General features: G+C 38.2%; 1 protein-coding gene across 1 annotated transcript; it reads right to left on the reverse strand.

Annotated features, from left to right (window-relative positions):
* Positions 1–10,276: 10,276 nt before the first annotated feature.
* On the reverse strand, positions 10,277–20,846 carry LOC134658029 (solute carrier family 2, facilitated glucose transporter member 2-like). Its single transcript, XM_063513634.1, has 7 exons — positions 20,319–20,846; positions 17,110–17,339; positions 14,533–14,844; positions 14,288–14,420; positions 13,646–13,854; positions 12,990–13,178; positions 10,277–10,527 (listed from the first exon to the last, which is right to left on the reverse strand). The coding sequence occupies exons 1-7, from the start codon at positions 20,407–20,409 to the stop codon at positions 10,291–10,293; spliced, it is 1,401 nt and encodes a 466-aa protein (XP_063369704.1). The 5' UTR covers positions 20,410–20,846; the 3' UTR covers positions 10,277–10,290.
* Positions 20,847–22,008: the final 1,162 nt, after the last annotated feature.

The following is a 22,008-nucleotide window of genomic DNA, read 5'->3' on the forward strand; positions in this document are numbered from 1 at the left end:
TTTTACCACGAATCTAGTCCCGGTCAGAAGAATAACGTGTGAACTTGACGACACAAAATCACGTAATGAGGTTACCACGTGACGGGGAACCGTCATGCGGGAGTGAGAGAGGCGATAGGATTCCTTTTGCTTTCTAGGTTTACTCTAAATGTGTGACAGAGACGGCACATACTCTCGTACTGCTGCAAGTAAATATATGTAATCGTCTTCGGTCGACACCCGAAGTATAATTCTATTTTGTATACCACTTCGGTGGCAAACACGCACGGCCCGCCTGATTGTAAGCGGTCGCCATAGCGTAATGACGCCTGCAACTCCAGGGTTGTCACGTGAGCTTTGCCGACCCACCCTTATCTTCATTTCGAATAACCCAAAATACCGATTTCAAATAGGACAGATTTAATATTAACAAATTGGACTAAATTCCTTCAAGTAGAGTCAAAGGGGCGTTTCGCGTCCCATATTTCGCGTGTTTCGTGCTAATGTGGCTCTCAAATAATCCGTTTATTGCCAATAACATGTTTTACGACACGCCGACGCAAGATGTGCGACTGAGACACGGCGTATGCTATGATAAGCTCACTTTGCTCCGAATATAAATGTTGGTACTCATTTTTGCCATATCATAAACACAGTAGTAAGTATTTAACAATATATACGTTGACTCAGTTTGACGTATGTTGCGAAATTTTAAACCTTAAAAGAAGCGCTGGTGGCCTAATGGTAAGAGCGTGTAATTTAGGCTTGTGTCTGCTCGTTCACTACAGAGAGCGCTCCGCTCTCGGTCAATCGGTCGAACGAACTAGTTCGCTCTTTTAGTTCCTTTAGTTCAGTTCGGTCGTTGAACTTGTTGAGAGCCGGGAATTAATAGGAATCGGTTTTACACTTGATTTTGTCCCAATCTTTGGTAAATATAATTCAATTTGTACGATATGATTAGGATATAGTCCCTTTTCAGTGAAGGAAAACATCGTGAGGAAACCGGACTAATCCTAATAAGGACCTAGTTTACCCTCTGGGTTGGAAGGTCAGATGGCAGGCGCTTTCCTAAAAAGTAGTGCCCACGCCAATTCCTGGAATTAGTTGCCAAGCTGACCCCAGGCTCCCATGAGCAGTGGCAAAAAGCCGGGACAACGCGAGGAAGATGATGATGATGTATGCCTAGAACTAGTTCTTGGTCTGAACTCCTTGAGGTTGCAGGATGTCTCTCTACTCGCCAAAAGGAACCAGTTTTTTCCACTTAGCGGGACGAACACCTCCCCCCTCTTCTTCCACTCGTCCCGGAGTACCTAACATAGTATAAACATATTTAAATAAATCCATTATGAAACATATGTGCAGTAAAAAATAAATTAACATTTTGATTGAAATCAGCAACCCTGTATTCATGGCTGAATAACCACAATAATTGCGTGAATCAGTCGGACAACCAACCAATCACCCGCTATGAAATGAAATCATCACTTAAAGCACCGTTATTCAGGTGAAACATACTATTGTCGGCACCCCTCCAATTATTTGAGCGTTCTACCTTTTTGACAATTCTGAAAGAATTGGACCCCATTGTCTAATATTTAAGGGTCACGTTTGAACGTGAACCATAGTAGGTTCTTTCATTGTCCGCGTATGAATCAACTAGCTGTTGCCCGCGACTTCGTACGCGTGGATTTGTGAATTGGTGGTTATATATTCTACATTAGCTTAGAACATTGTGCAGCAAGTGATTGCGGTAGGACGGTTAATCATTTGTTAATTATTAATATTATACAACGCATAAGACTTTGTCTTTCACAACCTACGAAGTTTCAAGCCCCTAACTGAATAAAATTGTCCTCGATATAATCCCTCTAAACCCCCTTAGAAGATTTTCATGTCCTCTATTTAATAAAACCTACTACCTAACTACCTATTTACGAAGTTTGAAGTTCCTAGCTTTAAATAAAATTTGAACCCTATACAAACTTTCAACCCCTTTTTAATCATTTTAGGGGATGATTTTTTAAAAGCTGAAATTATTTTTCTTGTATTCTAATAATATGCCTTTATACAACGATTCAAGTCCCGCACTCAAAAAAATGTTTGGCATCCAAACAAATTTTCAACCCCTTTTTCACCACCTCGGGGGATGAATTATCAAAATCTCTGAAATTAGTTTTCTTCTCTTTTGATAAAATACATTTTTACGAAGTTTCAAGTTTGTAGCTTTAAATAAAATTTGAACCCTATACAAACTTTCAACCCCCTGTTTTAACCCTGTTAGAGGATGAATTTTACAAAACGCTAAAATAACTTTTCCTGTCTTCTAATAATATCCTCAAATAGAAAGATTCAAGTCACGCGTTCGAAAAAATGTTTGATATCCATACAAACTTCCAACCCCTTTTTCACCACCTTAGGGGATGAATTTTCAAAAACGCTGAAATTGGTTTTCTTGTATCTTACTTTAATACCTTTTTGCAAAGTTTCAAGTTCCTAGCTTAAAATAAAATTTGCACCCTAAGACGAACTTTCATCCTCTTTTATCCCCCTTAGGGGTTGAATTTCCAAAAACGTAGCAATTACTTTTTTTTGTAATCGGCTATTATGCCTTTCTAAGAAGTTTCAAAGCATTTGTAATGGATTAAAACTTTCAACCCCTTTTTAACCCTGTTGGGGGATGAACTTTACAAAACGCTGAAATTATTTTTCCTGTATTTTCGCGTTCGAAAAAATGTTTGATATCCATACAAACTTTCAACCCCCTTTTTACCACCTTAGGGGATGATAATTCAAAAACGCTGAAATTAGTTTTCTTGTATTTTAATAACATATATTTTTACGAAGTTTCAAGTTCCTAACTTAAAATAAAATTTGAACTCCATACAAACTTTCAACCCCCTTTTAACCCTGTTAGGGGATGAATTTTACAAAACGCTGAAACAACTTTTCCTGTCTTCTAATAATATCCCAAAATACAAAGATTCAAGTCCCGCACTCTCAAAAATATTTGATCTCCGTACAAACTTTCAACCCCGTTTTTACCACCTCGGCGGATGAAGTTTTAAAAACGCTGAAATTAGTTTTCTTGTTTTTTTAATTAATTACCGTTTTACGAAGTTTTAAGGTCCTAGCTTAAAATAAAATTTGCACCCAGGACAAAGTTTCATCCCCTTTTTTACCCCCTTAGGGGTTGAATTACCTGAAACGTCGCAAGTCCTGTTTTTTGTCATCGGCTATTATGTCTTTCTAAGAAGTTTCAAAGCATTTGTAATGGATTCAAACTATCAACCCCTTTTTAACCCTGTTAGGGGATGAATTTTCAAAAACGCTGAATTTACTTTTCCCGTCTTATAATAATATCCCCATATACAAAGTTTCAAGTCCAACACTCACAAAAATATTTGATCTCCATACAAACTTTCAACCCCTTTTTCACCACCTTGGGGGATGAATTTTCAAAAACGCTGAAATTACTTTTCCCGTCTTATAATAATATCCCCATATACAAAGTTTCAAGTCCAACACTCTCAAAAATATTTGATCTCCATACAAACTTTCAACCCCTTTTTCACCACCTTGGGGGATGAATTTTCGAAAACGCAGAAATTAGTTTTCTTGTTTTTTAATTTAGTACCTTTTTACGAAGTTTCAAGGTCCTAGCTTAAAATAAAATTTGCACCCCAGGACAAAGTTTCATCCCCTTTTTTACCCCCTTAGGGGTTGAATTACCTGAAACGTCGCAAGTCCTGTTTTTTGTCATCGGCTATTATGTCTTTCTAAGAAGTTTCAAAGCATTTGTAATGGATTCAAACTATCAACCCCTTTTTAACCCTGTTAGGGGATGAATTTTCAAAAACGCTGAATTTACTTTTCCCGTCTTATAATAATATCCCCATATACAAAGTTTCAAGTCCAACACTCACAAAAATATTTGATCTCCATACAAACTTTCAACCCCTTTTTCACCACCTTGGGGGATGAATTTTCAAAAACGCTGAAATTACTTTTCCCGTCTTATAATAATATCCCCATATACAAAGTTTCAAGTCCAACACTCTCAAAAATATTTGATCTCCATACAAACTTTCAACCCCTTTTTCACCACCTTGGGGGATGAATTTTCGAAAACGCAGAAATTAGTTTTCTTGTTTTTTAATTTAGTACCTTTTTACGAAGTTTCAAGGTCCTAGCTTAAAATAAAATTTGCACCCCAGGACAAAGTTTCATCCCCTTTTTTACCACCTTAGGGGTTGAATTACCTAAAACGTCGCAATTCCTTTTTTTTGTCATCGGCTATTATGTCTTTCTAAGAAGTTTCAAAGCATTTGTAATGGGTTCAAACTTTCAACCCCTTTTTAACCCTGTTAGGGGATGAATTTTCAAAAACGCTGAAATTACTTTTCCCGTCTTATAATAATATCTCCATATACAAAGTTTCAAGTCCAACACTCCCAAAAATATTTGATATCCATACAAACTTTCAACCCCTTTTTCACCACTTTGGGGGATGAATTTTCGAAAACGTAGAAATTAGTTTTCTTGTTTTTTAATATAGTACATTTTTACAAAGTTTCAAATTCCTAGCTTAAAATAAAACTTGCACCCCATACAACCTTTCATCCCCTTTTTAACCCCCTTAGGGGTTGAATTTTCCAAAATCGCTTCTTATCTCTTGTACACTTTATAAATTCAACCTAGTGTGCAAATTTCAACTTTCTAGCTTTTGTAGTTTCGGCTCTGCGTTGATGAATCAGTCAGTCAGTCAGTCAGTCAGTCAGTCAGTCAGTCAGTCAGGACACTTGCATTTATATATATAGATTAAAATCTGTGACAGCTATAATCAGCTGTAGGTCAACCGTTTAACTAAGGTGGTTTACAGGAAGTTATTAAGGTCAGCGAGGTCATCAGCTACGGTTTGATTGAAGGCTTTTGCATGAAACGGATTTGTATTAGCTTAAGTAAGAAGTGCTCGACTTAACTATAGCGCTCTTACACGGGTTCGAGTTCTCTCAAGAGTCAAACTTGCCATTGATAAAATGATTAGAATAATGCCCTACCAGATCCACAATTAATAGAACAAACTTCTCAATCTGTATCCCCATTGTTAGGAATTCGAGAGTGTTCCAAAGTTCGCTGTCTTGAATGACCCGGTCCTTTCTGGGATCCTTAATCATGTGAATGTTCCCCGGAGACCACATACAGTAGTACTATGGAGAACTTATTTTAGGATACGAAGTTCTTCCTTAAGTGTATCTTGTTTTGTACTTAACTATTTCATTAGACGCGCTAAACTTGTTGATGAAACCTTTGATGATGGACTGATATACTTAGGGAGTATTGATTTTGATTTAAATGTAAGAATTTGGGTTTTCAACAACTGTTAGTAAAAATGGAAACAATTTTCTCTACCACGACTTTAGGTACAGACATCTGCAAAGTGTTACACGTAATCTTTTTAATAGAACCAAATTTTGCGCACTTGGTTGTCTAAGATATTAATATCTGGGAGACCAAGCTTCGCTCGGAAAACATATAAAATCTCAAAAATTAGCGTTTTCTCAGAGATAAGACCTAGCTAGATCGTTTTTTCGCCCCCGAAAACCCCCATATACCAAATTTCATCGAAATCGTTAGAGCCGTTTCCGAGATCGCCGAAATTTATATATATATATAAATAAACAAGAATTGCTCGTTTAAAGGTATAAGATTCCAGGTGACAAGTACACAGTACAATCAATATTAGATCAAAAATCAAATAGTCATATGATTCTCGACACTCGAAACAATATTAGTACTTGACTGAAGTACGGCAGCTCACTTGACTGCAGTCTACATTCTTCAAATTCAAGAGCAGTAAGTAATTGCTACGCTGGTGTGGATAAATTCAATTATCTACATAATACGTGTCTGTCCAAATATGTTAAAGTACTACATCTCAATAATGACATGCGATACCTTCCAGATTTTTTATCTAAAAGATCTTCTATCATAGCGAATTAAATTGTGTACATCATTTATTTACAAACAAGATATACCTATTACTAAAAGAAATTAAAAACTAGCTTAAATCTAAAATAGGCCCTTGAGGCATTGTACCAAGGATGCTGGCGACATTTCCTCGCTGTATCGCAATTCTGATATGAATTAAATTTATAATATAATTGAACAGCTATTCTCATATCATAAGGCCCGTTTAAAATAATACGTAAGTCTCTAACACCAACTCGTAGCGATTGTCAATTTCAAGATCCAACATTCATGCTTTAGAAATCGTGGAGTACATATTTCATGGCTTAAGCTTAAGCCTCGGGCTTTCTGTGTAAGATCCTGGCCATTTATATTAGCCTCCTTATGAATACGGGCTGAGGCCTGTCTTTTATGCACACATGCATCTTGTAATTTAGACCGCGGGAAGGTTAATGCTGTGTGTAAAGGTGTTACGCCTACCAGTTTACAAATAAAGGTGACAATCCATTTCCAACGACAGCTGCACTACTGTTCATTTTACTGTGGAAATTGACAGTAACAGCGATGCGTTCAGTACCAGTAGTGCAGCTGCGGTCAGAAATGGAATGTTACCCTAATTCAGTCTTCTTAAAAGTTGAAGAGCGAACATAACGAGTTTTTAATTCTACTAAGAATGTAATCGCGAATGTAAAACTGGATTGCTGTAGATACCTGAGTAATGGTTGTTTGTTATTCTTTCGCGATAAAATGGCAACGGATTTGAATGAAAGTTTGTAAACAGGCTATGATCGCACTTTTTACACCCAAAACCCCAAATGGAAAATTTAATGTTAGTCTAAGTCAAAATAATACATACCTATTTACTTTTATACTTCAAAACCTAGCCTATAACTCTCATATACATATTACTGTAATTGAAAATAGGAAAACCAGGCGCACGCTCCGTTTTGAAGGCCGTATTTCTAGCAGTATCAGTGGACCGGGCATGAAATATTGATTATAATAAGACGTTTCCGCAGACCGCTCTAGTGATGTACATAACTATTTGGCCAAGTGTTGCAGGTACCAGTTAGGTTAGGATATGTTATTTATGGACACTCAGCACCGAAAGTCGCGAGGACAGGTGTTCAAAAATAATCTGCACACGCTCTTTTTTCACATTTTTTTTTCTTTTTTCAAGCAAAAAAGTTGTGTCTAGAAGACGTGTGAGTAGCTGATGCAAGTGTTATATTTTCTATAAAGACTTATTCGTTATAAGAGAAAATGCCTCATTTTCGCTTAAATTAATACTTTTCGTTTTCACTAGTACTCGAGAGACATTTTAATATTTCTCTTACTATTTAATGGTAAGTGGTAACCGAAGCATATGAACCCTTGCGAATTAAGTAAGATATGTTGTTTACAAGCGCATTGCTGAATTTTGGGCAATAATCAAAACATGAAAAGGAAAGTTTGGTTTCGGCTAAAACGCTCAACGTTAACCGGTTAATCATAATAGACTAAAATTATTATAATAAGAATATTTTAGCATCTGTTTCACTCTTAATGAAAATGTTAATTTTGTGACAATCTTAAGTAGATTATAATATCTAATCACAAATGACTGTCACTACTTTTCCATCGTGAATTCGTTCTTAGCATGACTTGATCTCAGAACCTATAATAACTATATATTGTAAGAGATCAGGTTATTCTGGCTGGCCTGTAAAGAAACACTTGGCGATGGGAACAGCCCAGAAAAAGCGAATCAGACCGAGACAGAGTCGACGAGACTTGCATTAGTTATAAGCAAAGGCACTTGTATTTACAAAAGGACCGCTTTAAACGTGGATTAAACCAGGACTTGGTGTGTACTTTTAATTTCTTATTTCATCAACATTTTGATTAATCCAAACTGGGCCAGAATTTAGGTTTAGGTACTCGTATATGCACGAAGTGTCGTTGGGAGAGATATTATTTATTTATTATGAAATAAATTGTTTAGTTAATAAATCTTTAAATATTTAAAATATACGTAATAAGACATATTTTTACTTTTTTTGCACTACAGATGATTTTCAATGTTGAAAAAATTTATAGGTAAGGTCTACCCTAACTTTAGACTTAGTTGCCATTTTAACAACTGAAACATAGTCTGAGTGAATTATCCGGATGTCATCATACTAACTTCATTATTAACGAATTGTTGACATTTACTAATTTTATCCGCCAGGTGTGCCATTATTATCTGTATGTAATGTTGAAAATTTCAACCGGCTCTGACGTTTTATGTGTTACCCTGTAGCCTTCCATCACTTCCATGTGTAGCAAAAACCAAGTCTATTTGAAATCGACGATGCTGAAGTATTCAGTGAATCATACATGAGTTTCCTTCCTACATTTTGATCCCAAATATACCTTTGATTTCGAAATAAAAGCTAAATTGACTTTTAGCTCCCATTTACCTTACATTCCTTTTGCACATGTCTCAATATCCCATTTGCGGCCCTGTGGCGGCCCTAAAACAGGCCAGAAAATGAAATCTGCCCTGAATGAAGGCTGCCCCCACCTGTTTCCCGGATGCCCGGACACGAGTAAGTCCGGTTTATCCGGGCTGATCGCATCACGCCCACGGTCGTGTGGCCGCCGGTGCGTACCCCTTATTTACTCATGCCGGTGTGTATTTAAAAAGAGAGTGCATTACGCTTTTTGGTCTACTTTTGAGGAGCTTAATTTGACCCTTTTCTACTGGATTACCGTATAATGGCGGTAATTTATTTTGAGTGTGTACATTTATACATAAACCGAGGTTCTTTCTATGGACCCCTGCTTTGAAGTTTCGAAATAATCTTCCTCTGCGATTAATTGTACATTTGTAAAATGAGAAACTTACGGCTTGTAAATGTCAGATATTGTTTGAGGTTTAGAGGCTAAGAGAGGAGAAAAAGATTGTCAGACAGAAAATGAAATTCTAAAATACGTAAGTGACCTATTTTAATATATTTAATTTTGTCAAAGCACATTGTACCTTGCACCTTGCACCTTGCACCTTGCACCTTGCACCTTGGTTATTTATACGTTACCGCTGAATTAAGGAAAAACAACAAAGACAAACCGCTTCCAGTAAGTATATTACAAAGGTATTTCACTAAAGCCGTTGTACGTGCCTTGCCTGGGATTAAAAACAAATAACACTGTTATTAGAAAATAACAGAACCTCACTCAAATCTGCTATTAGTTTAAAGAGCTTTAACCTCGTAATTACACATGTACTTGTACGTACAAGTACAAAATAAAATTCGAGTGTTGAAATTTTATAGAAACAAATAGTTATTTATTTTACAAGGGGGCAATGTCGTTGTTTAACCTCTCGTGCTAATATTGATACCCGAGCAAGCGAAAGATTCCAAAATTGAACCACAGCACCAAATATAATAATATTTAGATTATAAGCGGACGAACAAATCACTACATTGTAAATTGTAAACAAACAGGTACTTTTAAGGGCGAAGTACGAAGCACCGAGCACCCTACACGAAGTGGCAAGCAATTCAAAGCCTCATTGATTACTAGGCTTCGTGAATTCTATTGAATACCTAGGGTAGTTACAGTAGCCTTACCTTTCGCGCAGAAATTAGGCACAATGGACGGTGACTTGCGAAAATGTTCAAGGGAAATAATTAATTATCTAAAAATAAAAGAGTGCGTCAGATGAAATGTCTACTAAAATAAACTTTGTAAGAAAATGAAAATCTTAAAAATTCAGTTTATTTATTAAACATTTATAAATATAAAGCGGCAGTCTCTTTTAAGATTAGGTACATTCTAATCGCGACTGCAGTAGTGTTTCTGCAGCATCGCGAGAAACTGGCGATGTTACTGTCAATCTCTTTGACAAAATTAGTGAGGCATTGAACAATCTAATCACTGCAGGAATGCAGCAAAGAGAGCATCGCAATCTCAAAGAAATCGGTAGTGACATCTGAGGGCCTACCGCGAAGTACGAAACTCAAAATTTCGTTATACAAGAGTGATACAAGAGTATTTCGAGTTTCGTGTTTCGCGGTAGACCCTCTGACGCGATAGTGACGCTGCGCCTGCAACGCTGCAGAGTAAAGGTGACATTTGGATGGTAATTGCAGCTGCATTACTGTAGCAGCATTACTGCTGTGGCGTAAACGCGGCCGCTGTATCTGTGAACTTTCTTGGTCGAAATTATGACGTGCAATCCGTCGGTCATTTTATCAAGAAAATTGATAGATACAGCGTCAACGCCGTGGCAGTAATGTTTCAACAATAATGTAGCTGTAGTTACCATCCGAACATAACCTGCTGTACCGATCTCCAGATTCACATATTACTAGTTTACATTTTCAAAAGCGGTACTCTCTTCAGTTGCCTTTCGATCTGTCTCGTTGTTTTATTCCTAAGCTGCGGTATATGGAACAAGCAGTACACTGCCCCAAACAGGTTGACGCCGACGAACACGTAGAACATGGTGTACACGCCCACGTAGGCCTCGATGTGGGGGAAGGAGTACACGTGAGCCAGTTTTATGAGCTGGGAGTACACGTAGAGGAGGGCTAGCTGGTGTGATCGGATCTGAAATAGAGGAGGAAGAGCAAACAATTATTTTACATTACTTTAACAAAAAGACATCAGAAGGGCTAAGATGGCCGGCTCTTTATCAGTTGTCACCATTCCTGTCACGTTCTAACAAGTATGTAAGTGAGAAAGTGACGCATGACATGACAGGTGATAAAAACGCGAATATGATACCGCTAAAGGGGAGCCTTATTCGATATAGACAAAACCGCCATATCACGAAAACTTAAATTGTATCACCTTTAAACTTTTGATGGCGTATTTTAAGAACATAGCATAATTTAATCATTTACGTTTCCATTGCTACAATTTCACAAAAAATACCATCATTTTGTTCCAGTCAATCACTTTAGGCGAAATTTCTCCAGGCCGAAATTAATACCTACTTATATATATTTCGGATTTAATATTCTATCGACCTAGCCACGATTACACTTGCGATAAAAATATAAAAAGGTTGAAAATCGCAACTAATATAGTGTAAAAAATCGAATATAATATAGCGCAAAACAGCCGGGACATAATTCCACCGAAAAATCCTAAGACAACCAAGCTATTTCTTGTGAACTCACGACTAAATTGAATACACAACACGAATTTATTCTGGCTATACTAGTAGAACCCACTATTACCCAATTCTCCAACGCATGAAATATCTGCCAAATCCCATACGAGATCCCGCAATCGAGCGCAACATTAACGTAATCGGTTGTAGCCCACGGCATCAACATCAATCTTTCTGTCCACGGCTCGCTGTACATTCTTACTGAGTCGTGTATTGTGCTATTGAATATACAGCGGCAGCACTTTATTACCCTGAAAATTAGGGTACCGACTATTCATCGCTATCCCTAATCACTACACCTTATATAAATATAAAACGAAGTCCCCCGCCGCGTCTGTCTGTTTGTGTTTGTGTGTTTGTATGTTCGCGATATATTTACTCAAAAACTACTGAACGGATTTTCATGGATTTTCAGCTTTCGATAGAGTGATTCTTGAAGAAGGTTTGTGTATAATTTGTTAACCCGTGCGAAGCTGGGGCGGGTCGCTAGTAATATTATAAATGCGACAGTAAGTTTTGTCTGTCTGTTATTTATTCACGCTTAATCCTCTGAACATATTTAGATGTATGGATCAAATTATGGATATAGTTTGAGGCCCGCGAAAGGACATGAGATAGTTTTTATCAATCATCATCATCGTTTTACGAAGCTAGCTAGTACTAGTAGGAAATATAATATATTATTATATGTATAGATTATGTCTGCGGTGTGACCCTTTTTAGGGTTCCGTAACTTCTAAAATAAGATAATGATAAAACTAAAAAAAATATATGATGTACATTACCATGCAAACTTCCACCGAAAATTGGTTTGAACGAGATCTAGTAAGTAGTTTTTTTTAATACGTCATAAATTACGGAACCCTTCATGGGCAAGTCCGACTCGCACTTGGCCGCTTTTTTAGGGTTCCATAGCCAAATGGCAAAAAACGGAACCCTTATAGATTCGTCATGTCTGTCTGTCTGTCTGTCTGTCCGTCTGTCTGTCCGTCCGTATGTCACAGCCACTTTTCTCCGAAACTATAAGAACTATACTGTTGAAACTTGGTAAGTAGATGTATTCTGTGAACCGCATTAAGATTTTCACACAAAAATAGAAAAAAACAATAAATTTTTGGGGTTCCCCATACTTCGAACTGAAACTCAAAAATTTTTTTTTTCATCAAACCCATACGTGTGGGGTATCTATGGATAGGTCTTCAAAAATGATATTGAGGTTTCTAATATATTTTTTTTCTAAACTGAATAGTTTGCGCGAGAGACACTTCCAAAGTGGTAAAATGTGTGTCCCCCCCCCCCCTGTAACTTCTAAAATAAGAGAATGATAAAACTAAAAAAAATATATGATGTACATTACCATGTAAACTTCCACCGAAAATTGGTTTGAACGAGATCTAGTAAGTAGTTTTTTTTTATACGTCATAAATCGCCTAAATACGGAACCCTTCATGGGCGAGTCCGACTCGCACTTGGCCGCTTTTTATAAATATGGCAGACAGCTAAATTGCCAACTTTATTTATTTTCTTCCAATATAAGCCATTTCATAATTTTATAACACTTGATTAAATAATAGTGGCCAGGCTGTGTAAATGTACTCTAGCAATGCTATTCAGTTATCTTGCTGCTATGTACGTAAACCCCAAGTTATTATAACGATTATTTAACGCAAATTTAATTACTTCTCTAACAGCCCTTAAATTACTACATTGAGCATACTAACAGCCATATTCGAACTGAGATACGTCAAATATAAGATATTGAAACTATATGGATCGGATATGTCAGTGTCAAACAAGTGTCAAAAGTGACGTATTTCTTTCTTAAAAGTATATTATAATTATGTTATATTTTAGATATAATACGAATATGTATGTAATACGGTATGTCGCTCACCTCACAGTTAAACAGCTCCGTTATCACCAGCGCGGGTAGCCCCCAAACCACGCCGTACGCTGTTATGAGTACCCCGAGAGCGGCTACGGGTACCCAGCGGAACGTGTACACCGTCAGATCTGCCTGCGTGTACACCGCCAGCGTGCCCATTGACACGGCCATCACGAAGAATGCGCTGGTTAGGAGGTACTAAAACAGAAGTTCAAAATAAAGATATAAAATTAAAGACAGACAGACTTGAAAGATAGACAGAAGGAAGACTCGCTACGACAAACCGCCGATTTCCTGGTGTTTTACGTGTCAAACTTAAGGGGCCCACTTATTAACAGTCCGCCGGACGATATCGGTCTGTCAGTTAGCACAAAAAGTTGACAGTTCCGAACAACTGACAGGCCGATACCGTCCGGTGGACTAGTAATCAGTGGGCCCCTTTACACACACATTCACAACTCGAGGGTCTGAGCAGTGAATGGCTCAAACCTGATAGATAAGTATGTGTGTGTGCGTGAGAAATAGGCTTGCCGTGAAGTCACAGTTTTGTTTTAGCAACCCTAACTCGTATATCTGTCAAATCTAAAAGAAAGAAAGAGAGATAGAGATGAGTGCGTCAAAATATCTCGACTTTCGCAGATTAAAAGTATACAATAGACTCTTACATTTCTTTCCATTACTCGTATGACGGCTGTACATAGAAAACTTCCAGCGGAGAAGCAAGCCAGCGTAAGCACCCTGTCAGGGTCTGCCGGTGACCCCAGCTGGGCCAGAGTCTTGTGCTGATCCAGGAAGATGATACTGCCACTCAGGATCATGGTGCTGTGGAGGACCAGGCCGATTTTGGTGGCGTCGCGCCATATCGGGTTTTTAACTGTGAAAAATTGAACGGGTTAAAGCAATATACCAGACTAAAGGTAGAATCGATGGAAATTAGGCCACCGTTGCTTTAGTGCAAAAAGTAGTTGTACAGCGATCTGCGAGACTGCATGGGCACATTATGAATGGAATTGGCCATGCACTTTTGCAGATACATGTACATCAAATCTCTAAATTGGTGGTAGACAACCTTTTAACCACAATATAAATCATGACATGAGTGATTGAGTTTTATGGTATTGATTGTGCATGAACTTCAGAAGCCCACACGATTGATTTAGTTGGTCTAAATGCCTAATTTACGTAAACTGCCACCAAAAACTGTGTATTTTTTGTCCTACAGACAGTGACTCGCCTTCTACAGAAGGGTCCACATAAAAAGTGACGTTTAAATAGCTCAAGAACGATTTAGTACGGTTACAACTTACTTATTGTTATCGTATGCAATTTCCCCGCAGCCCTCGCTCGGTCGCTTTCGTCTTTCAAGTTGGCGACTTCTTGTATCATGGTCGGGTGCTCAAGCGGCAGGCATTTTAATCTAGACACCGCTAGTTTTGCTCTCTGAAAGAAAAAAACAGATATGGAATAAAAAGAAAAAAAAAACAATTGCTTAATGTGAGACAATTGAGCAGCTTCTTCCACAAGTTTCTAAGAATAATAAGTTTCGACTCACCTCATGATTCCCTTTCACGACCAAATAACTCGGGGATTCCAGCAGACATAACACCATGATCATTTGAACCACCACAAGACCCACCATCAAGAACAATAGCGCGTCCAAATCCGTAACAAGTCTCATTAGATACCCCGCTGCCGTCATTGGCATGAACAGAGACAGGGCTAACCCTCTGTTTTGTACGGAACTGATCTCACGGATGTATATCGGGAAGATGGTATACAGGCCACCTGATGATATGCCAGCCAGTATGTGTAGAGCTATGGTGCTGATTTCGTTGACGTCCAGTAGAAGGGGTATGCAGGATATCTGAAATAATGTATTGGGGTTAAAATAGCGAATGTAAAAGTGCAAGCTGTTGCTTTGACAAGAAGACAACTTTTAGAATAGAATAGAATATAATTTATTCGTAAGCCCAGACAATACATAATATGAAAGAAAACACAAGATAAGATTAAAGTGCCACGAAATGGCCTCATCTCAGCATGTTGCTGGTGGCTTCCAGCGCTGGTCAAAAACGTTCAGGTAAACTGGCGCCTTTCCAGTGTACACTACGATACTGTGTACACTACGAAAGCTCGCGACTTGGGCATATTTTACTGAGATTATAACCATACAGCTTTTAAGAAATAGAAGGTTGGAACATGCCCTTTATTTTATAATTTCCACAGAAAAGACGTAAAACTTTAACTGGATACTAAATAAAGGTTTCGACTTTTATATTTAATTATCACGGGTCAACGTGCCTCGAGCATTACGAGTAATATCGTTGAAGAGTTCTCATGGAAGTCGAGTGCATTCTTCATTTCTAATCGAGTTTTTAAGTTGGATGCAAAAGCGAATACTTTTACATAGTATAATTATTTGTATGGTGATAAAGTATTACATTTAAAAAAAGAACGTGTGAATATCACTAACAGTTTGCCACACATTTCTGGGTCTTACGAGTACCTCTGTCAGAACGGTATCTTGGTAGCTATGTATCTCTCGATTTAATATTTGACGATGATCTAGCCAGCGTCAAAGTAGTATCCACGTGAGGTCGAAACAATATTTTAGGTTTTTAATAAATCTCAGCCAATGTACAGTATAAAACGATAAAGATAAAAGATAGTTTATTCAAGTAGGCATAATTACAATGCGCTTATGAACGTCAAATAAAGCTACACCGGCTCCAACCCTACACCTCTGCCCCGAGACGATTTAAGCCCCCCCCTCAATTGGAGGAGGGTATCCCAATATGGGACCGGCAACAAACTCGGCGGGACACATCTTTAAAAAAAAAATTACATCTTATAAATAACATGCATTACGAGAAAATAAGTAAAAAAAAATACAATTTAAATTACTATAGAATTCATGCAATTATACACATAAGGTGTAATACAATTTGTATGGAATCATACAAATACATAGCTCTTTCAGAAAACATATCAAATTCTTACAAAAGGAAAAGAAAATATATAAATTATGACCTTAGCCAGACACACGTAGAGATAGAGAACATATGAAAAGTGTGCACGTAGAGCATCACGTTGTTCGGTAGTTGATTTTAGTAAAGTGATATATAGCTGGTCTTTACACACTTTACAATATGGATTGCCGAGTATAATTCTTCATTAGACACACTTCCAAGTTAGTTCACTGCATCATAAGCCATCAATCACTTTAAACAAAATTAATGAGCAAAAAACAAAAAAATATTCTCGAGACGACTTCGCCATTTTGAAATACCGCTAAGTCCTAAAATCTATGACACCTGCCCGGTCATGTCAGATGACATTAATTTATCAATTGGTAGTAACAGGAGTCAGGTAAAGCGGAAACCACGACGATATATCCCTATAACTAATCGATGCCACAAATTGTTTGAGCAAGTTCTGACGCGCAATCATGTCACGACTCTGAGCCCATACAGTACAATATTCTAGACAACAGACCGTTAATTGAGATTGATGAGATTGTGTTAGTGTTTCAATTCAAATCCTATTCTATTGTACAATTAATTTACGTAGTTTAGTTTAAAATCGTGTTAACTTTAACACATTTTTATTTATTCATCGGCTAGGTAACATCGATCTATTTTAGCCTAACTTTTGGGATAATTCAAAGAATTTTCAGAGCAGAGCAGAGCCGAGCGTACAACGTACAAATAACTAGCTGTTGCCCACGACTTCGTTCGCGTGGATTTTTACTCGTCAAAAACATAGATGTGATTTGAAAGCAAAGTTCAATATTAAGAATATGCGTCGTTGTTAACTTTGCCGGTAAAGGAATTGGGATCTATATCAGTGCCCTCAATTTTTGAAGTGAAAACTTCTTTAGCGGCGCTGGGCACTTTTTGAGGTGGGGAAAAAATGATAAACTCGAGACAGCGTAAGGCGATCACGTGACCGTAAGGCGATCACGTGACCGTAAGGTTTAGATGATATCTTTTTTTCTTGAATTGTTTCTTCCTACGAATGTCCAGTCCCTTACAATACCCAAATTGTTCCCGTTACAAACTTTCAACCCCCTTCCGTACGCGGCCTACATCAGTTCTTGTCAATTGACCCAATCAAATACAAAACTCACCCCTTGCACTAAACTGACGATGAATATCCCGACCTTCCGCCCGAACCTCTCCACCACGCAACACAGCACCGGCGCCGCCGCCGCGGCCGCCAGCACGTGCGCCGTGGTCCCCCATGTCACTTGGGTGCCGGGCACGTGAGCGCCAGGCGCCTGGGACCCGAAGTTGCCAGCGTGCGCGGTCGATGTCAGCGCGTCAGTTTCAATTCCTTGGGTGAAGAATGGAACGCTGGCTGAAAAGAAACTTGAACTGCTGAGATGTAACATTGTATTCGATTCGCGGTAGACCAGAGAGAATGACCATTCCAATAACCCATGATGAAATAATCTCCTGAGACACTAGTTGAAAAACGTTTATATATTTCTTAGTGTTGGTCTCGGATAAGTGCCTAAATAAACTAGTGCCCACGCCAATTACTGGGATTAGTTGCCAAGCGGACCCCAGGCTCTCATGAGCCGTGGCAAAATGCCGGGACAACGCGAGGAAGATGATGTTGGTCTCGGATAAAAATTCTGATATAGAAAAAATCTTTGCAGGTTTTTTTTTTATTTTTAACATCCTAAGACAGATTGCAAATAGATTTTTTATTAATATCTGAGAGACCGAGCTTCGCTCGGAAAACATATAAAATCTCAAAAATTTGCGTTTTCCCAGAGATAAGACCTAGCTAGATCGATTTTTCGCCCCCGAAAACCCCCGTATAGCAAATTTCATCGAAATCGTTAGAGCCGTTTCCGAGATCCCCGATATATATATATATAAATAAATAAATAAATATATAAATAAACAAGAATTGCTCGTTTAAAGGTATTAGATAAGTATGCTGTATATTGCTGCAATTTAATAAAGTTCGAAGGCTTCAAACTACTAGTACCTAATTCGTTCGGAGTGAACTACTACAGTTCAGCGAAGCACCCCGAACTCGCGATTTGAAAAAAAACTGTAGGTATTAGTAAAACGTAGTCATTCATCTAGCGGTTTTACCTTTTAGTGGACATAGTAAAAAAAATAGTCAGATCAGAAGTTTATGAGCGGTGGTCTCGGGCACGCATTTGACGACCTCTATACGTGTCATTCAGAACTAATGCCGCCTAATTCACCAGTCGACGCAAATTGACAGTCTCCTGGTGTAATTTGAAGCAATTGCCGGCACTTCACAAGCCGCCGTGCTTCATTCTATTCTATTCTTAAACAGATCTTGACTTGTCGAACTATATTTTTCAATAGGGTTACCCCTTAAGACTTGTAATTACTAATCATAACCAAAAAGCACTGGTAGCCGAGCGGGTAAGGCGTGTTGAATGCAAAACCGTTAGCCATGGGTTTCGACTGTTTCGAGTACCAATCGGGTTCTCGGTACTTATGTACAAAGTAAAATTTGAAGATGAAAAGATATATTCCATAAAGCACACATACAAAGGACAAAAAGATAAATGGAAAAAACACACACGAAGACAATCAAATGGAATAAGTCTGAGTAAATACTCGTACCTACAGCATCAATCTACCGTTCAACGCGAGTTGATTCTTTTATTAGAGTCAATGCCGACAATTCATTAAACTAGGATTACAAGGACTAGGTAGGTATTTTTAATTTAATTTGGCTTATATAGTTACAACAGCTAGCGCGGTATTTTTATAGCAAAAGACTTTCATTCTAATTTAAATTTTACGAGCCTTTCAGTATCACTAGTCTAGTTTACACGAAAAACAATTATGGAACTCGTAAAAGATACAAAGTCACTTTAAAACAACGACTAAGTTTAGACACTACAGTATATTATCAGGGCGGATAAGATATCTGATGTCATCCTAAGAAAGAAGGCATAGAAAAGATTAGAGTATAAACTAAACAAACGAGTAATTAAAGACTTCTTAATAAAGATAACAAATAAGTAAGTGCCTACACGTGACCCTGACCTATTCAATAGTTATTTGTACAACAAGAGATCAAAGTTTGATATTTCTTCGAGTGCTTATTTTGAGTCCCGTGCAAGCGAAAGATTCTATACTAGATTCACTATTCTATATAGTGAATCTAATTTAGAATCTTGAGCGTAGTAAGGGACTCAAAAGCGCACGAGATGTCAATAACTTTGATCGCGTGTAGTTCACAAAACTTTTCACCTCAGCAGTGAGAACATATTAGAGAACCCGAAAAATGTATTCCTTCTTCATCACTTACCTATTCACTCATGTATTCTTAAGATATACCCACAATTAAGTTTTCACCTCAACAGCTCGAACAAGCTAGGGTACTTTGCTACCTAAAAACAGTGAGCAAAATCGCATTTTGCTCATTTTGTCTCACTCAGTGAGCAAAATGCGATTTTGCTCACTGTTTTTAAGTAGCAAAGTACCCTTGTTCGAGCTGCTGAGGTGAAATAGTTATTTGTACAACAAGAGATCAAAGTTTGATATTTCTTCGAGTGCTTATTTTGAGTCCCGTGCAAGCGAAAGATTCTATAGCAAAATGCGATTTTGCTCACTGTTTTTAAGTAGCAAAGTACCCTTGTTCGAGCTGCTGAGGTGAAAAATATATTTTCAACGCGTCTTTGCAAGGTAATGTCGTGATTATAGTTTTGTTTTCATTTATTGTCGTAGTTATTTGGTTTGTCGATGTACGTAAGCACATAATATTGATAGCTAGGCATACCCCGATCATTATCGTCACCCCGAGTAGGTATTAAATGGAACTATGCTAAATGTCTTGACGAACTATCATCCCCATTTCAATCCCCTAAGGCGAAGGATTCACAGCGAGAACCCTATTTTGAATTACCGTTAACTTAGATACTAAATTGTGGTCCACAACTTACAACTATAATCCTAGCCTGTTGTATAATAATATTAATAATACCTATAACACTTTAAACGCTCGCACGGCTCTACCGCGAACGGTTCTACCGCGATATAATTTCATTGTTAAATTCATTTATTTATTTATTCCATCATTTTACCTTAAATTCCGGCGTTTCAGCTAAGTCATTCCGTCACCACAGCTGGTGCAACTCAGCTGAAACGTCGGAATTTAATATGGTTTCTGTTGTATTATGCATATAGGTATAATTCTTTGACATGTCCTACTAGCTTACTCGGCGGGTTTTGGCGCCAAACTCTCTGAACTTATCGGCTGCCGTATCCAAAAAAAGGATTTCAAAGAAAATAATAGAAAGAGAAAAGAGAAAACAAACGTAAAATAAAAACATACCTATAAAAGCAAATAGTAGTTCTTTCCAAACACTTCCTTTGCTAACATCCTTATTTATTTCCACACTATTACTTCCTATTGTATAAACCATTTTAAATAATATCACAGCACTTATTTATAAAATAATAAAAGAGCTATCTGTTTTCATTCAACTCCTTTTATAACTATATTCACAGCACTATTTACCTATCACCTTCAAGCGAATAACAACTTAAAGTCAGTCCACTTCGGCTTTAATTCCAACGATACCGAGTAGCTTCTTATTTACATTGGAAAACAAGCTCTAATCAGCAGGAAATAAATTCTAAACCGTTCGTCGCTATCTAGAGTTAAAGGACTTGTTCCAGCGTTGTTTTGATGCTATTTTGAACTCTGTGTCTTGGTGATAAGAGAACACGTCCGTCACAGGCGAGATTGTGCAGGAATCTGTGTCAATAGTGGTGTGAACGTGAGGCAGGCGGCGTGAGTGATAACGGTCTAGAAATCTTTCAGGCGCTGTTTATCTTCGCGGTTTAAGGTAAGGCCAGCGCACACTAGACGGCGCGAGGCTCTGTTAACCGATAAAGATACGAGATAGAGATCTCAACATAAAGGTCCACTTAATCCCCGAGCAGCTACCTTGATAACCTGCAGAAATGTCTATTATATACCGTCAAAGTGTTATTGATTGTGATAGATACGGAGCCGTACAGCGCCATCTACATCGCCTGTCAAATTAAGCGGGCCACTCACACACCTGCCGCAGGGGCAATATTGGAATTGGACCCTTAATTGTGATCTGTGTAGAGAAGCAGGGGCAATTTTTAGATTGGGCCTGCAGCAGGTCGGCAGGGGCGCAAGACCTTCCTAGCTCCCTAGATTGTATCTACCGGCCTGCTAGGTTGTTACATGTGTAGTACGATTGGGGCAATTCCAGTCAGTTCATTGGCGACTACCGACTGCTTTGATAACATAGGAGCCATTCTCGTCGACGTGCGTTCAGCGGGACTATCACTTACACACTGAGTGGCAGGCTAGTGTGTAGAAAACAGCCTGAAATTGCTCCGACCGCCGTGCGACCGGTATTGCCCCTGCGGCAGGTGTGTGAGTGGCCCGCTTTAGAACGACGAAATCGGCTTCGACTTCACACATCTTACACTATAATGGATCTTTGGTATCGTTAAATTTAAAGCTGTCGTCAATCGTTATCATGCCTGCCCAAAAAAACAATAGATACACTCTTTTTTCGGGCAGTCGTTTAAGAAATAGCGTCACGTACTTAATCCGAGACTTTTCTGGAATACCCCTTACATAATTTCAAGCTCCGTTGCCTCTAAAGTTGAACTTGTTATTTGCATCTTTATATACAAATAAAGGGTACATGTCTTGCCTAGTGCGGGGTTCACTGTAACGTGCCTGCTAAACTTTTATTATGAATATTAAAAATATTGTTATTGTTATTGTTATATGGTATGGGCTACGTGTAAAGTTCGTTGCGGAGAAACTAACACGATTACGCCAAACGCCATTTTTATTCGGTTCGAAAAGTAGGATCTTGAGCGTTGCGAGTATTTCCGGGCACGAGGGTTAAACAAACTTTTCACCTCAGCAGCTCGAACAAGGGTACTTTGCTACTTAAAAACAGTGAGCAAAATCGCATTTTGCTCACTGAGTGAGACAAAATGATCAAAATACGACTTTGCTCACTCAG

This window comes from Cydia amplana, chromosome 21 (assembly GCF_948474715.1).
Source record: "Cydia amplana chromosome 21, ilCydAmpl1.1, whole genome shotgun sequence".
In the NCBI taxonomy this organism is placed as follows: Eukaryota; Metazoa; Arthropoda; class Insecta; order Lepidoptera; family Tortricidae; genus Cydia; species Cydia amplana.

What these genes read in the sequence shown, in the direction of transcription:
- LOC134658029 (XM_063513634.1), bottom strand. Translation starts at nt 20,409, where the DNA reads ATGGTTTATACAATAGGAAGTAATAGTGTGGAAATAAATAAGGATGTT. An exon ending in ACTACTATTTGCTTTTATAG is followed by an intron (nt 17,340 to 20,318) that starts GTATGTTTTTAT and finishes GTTTCTTTTCAG; the next exon opens with CCAGCGTTCCATTCTTCACC. An exon ending in ATTGCATACGATAACAATAA is followed by an intron (nt 13,855 to 14,287) that starts GTAAGTTGTAAC and finishes AATTTTTCACAG; the next exon opens with TTAAAAACCCGATATGGCGC.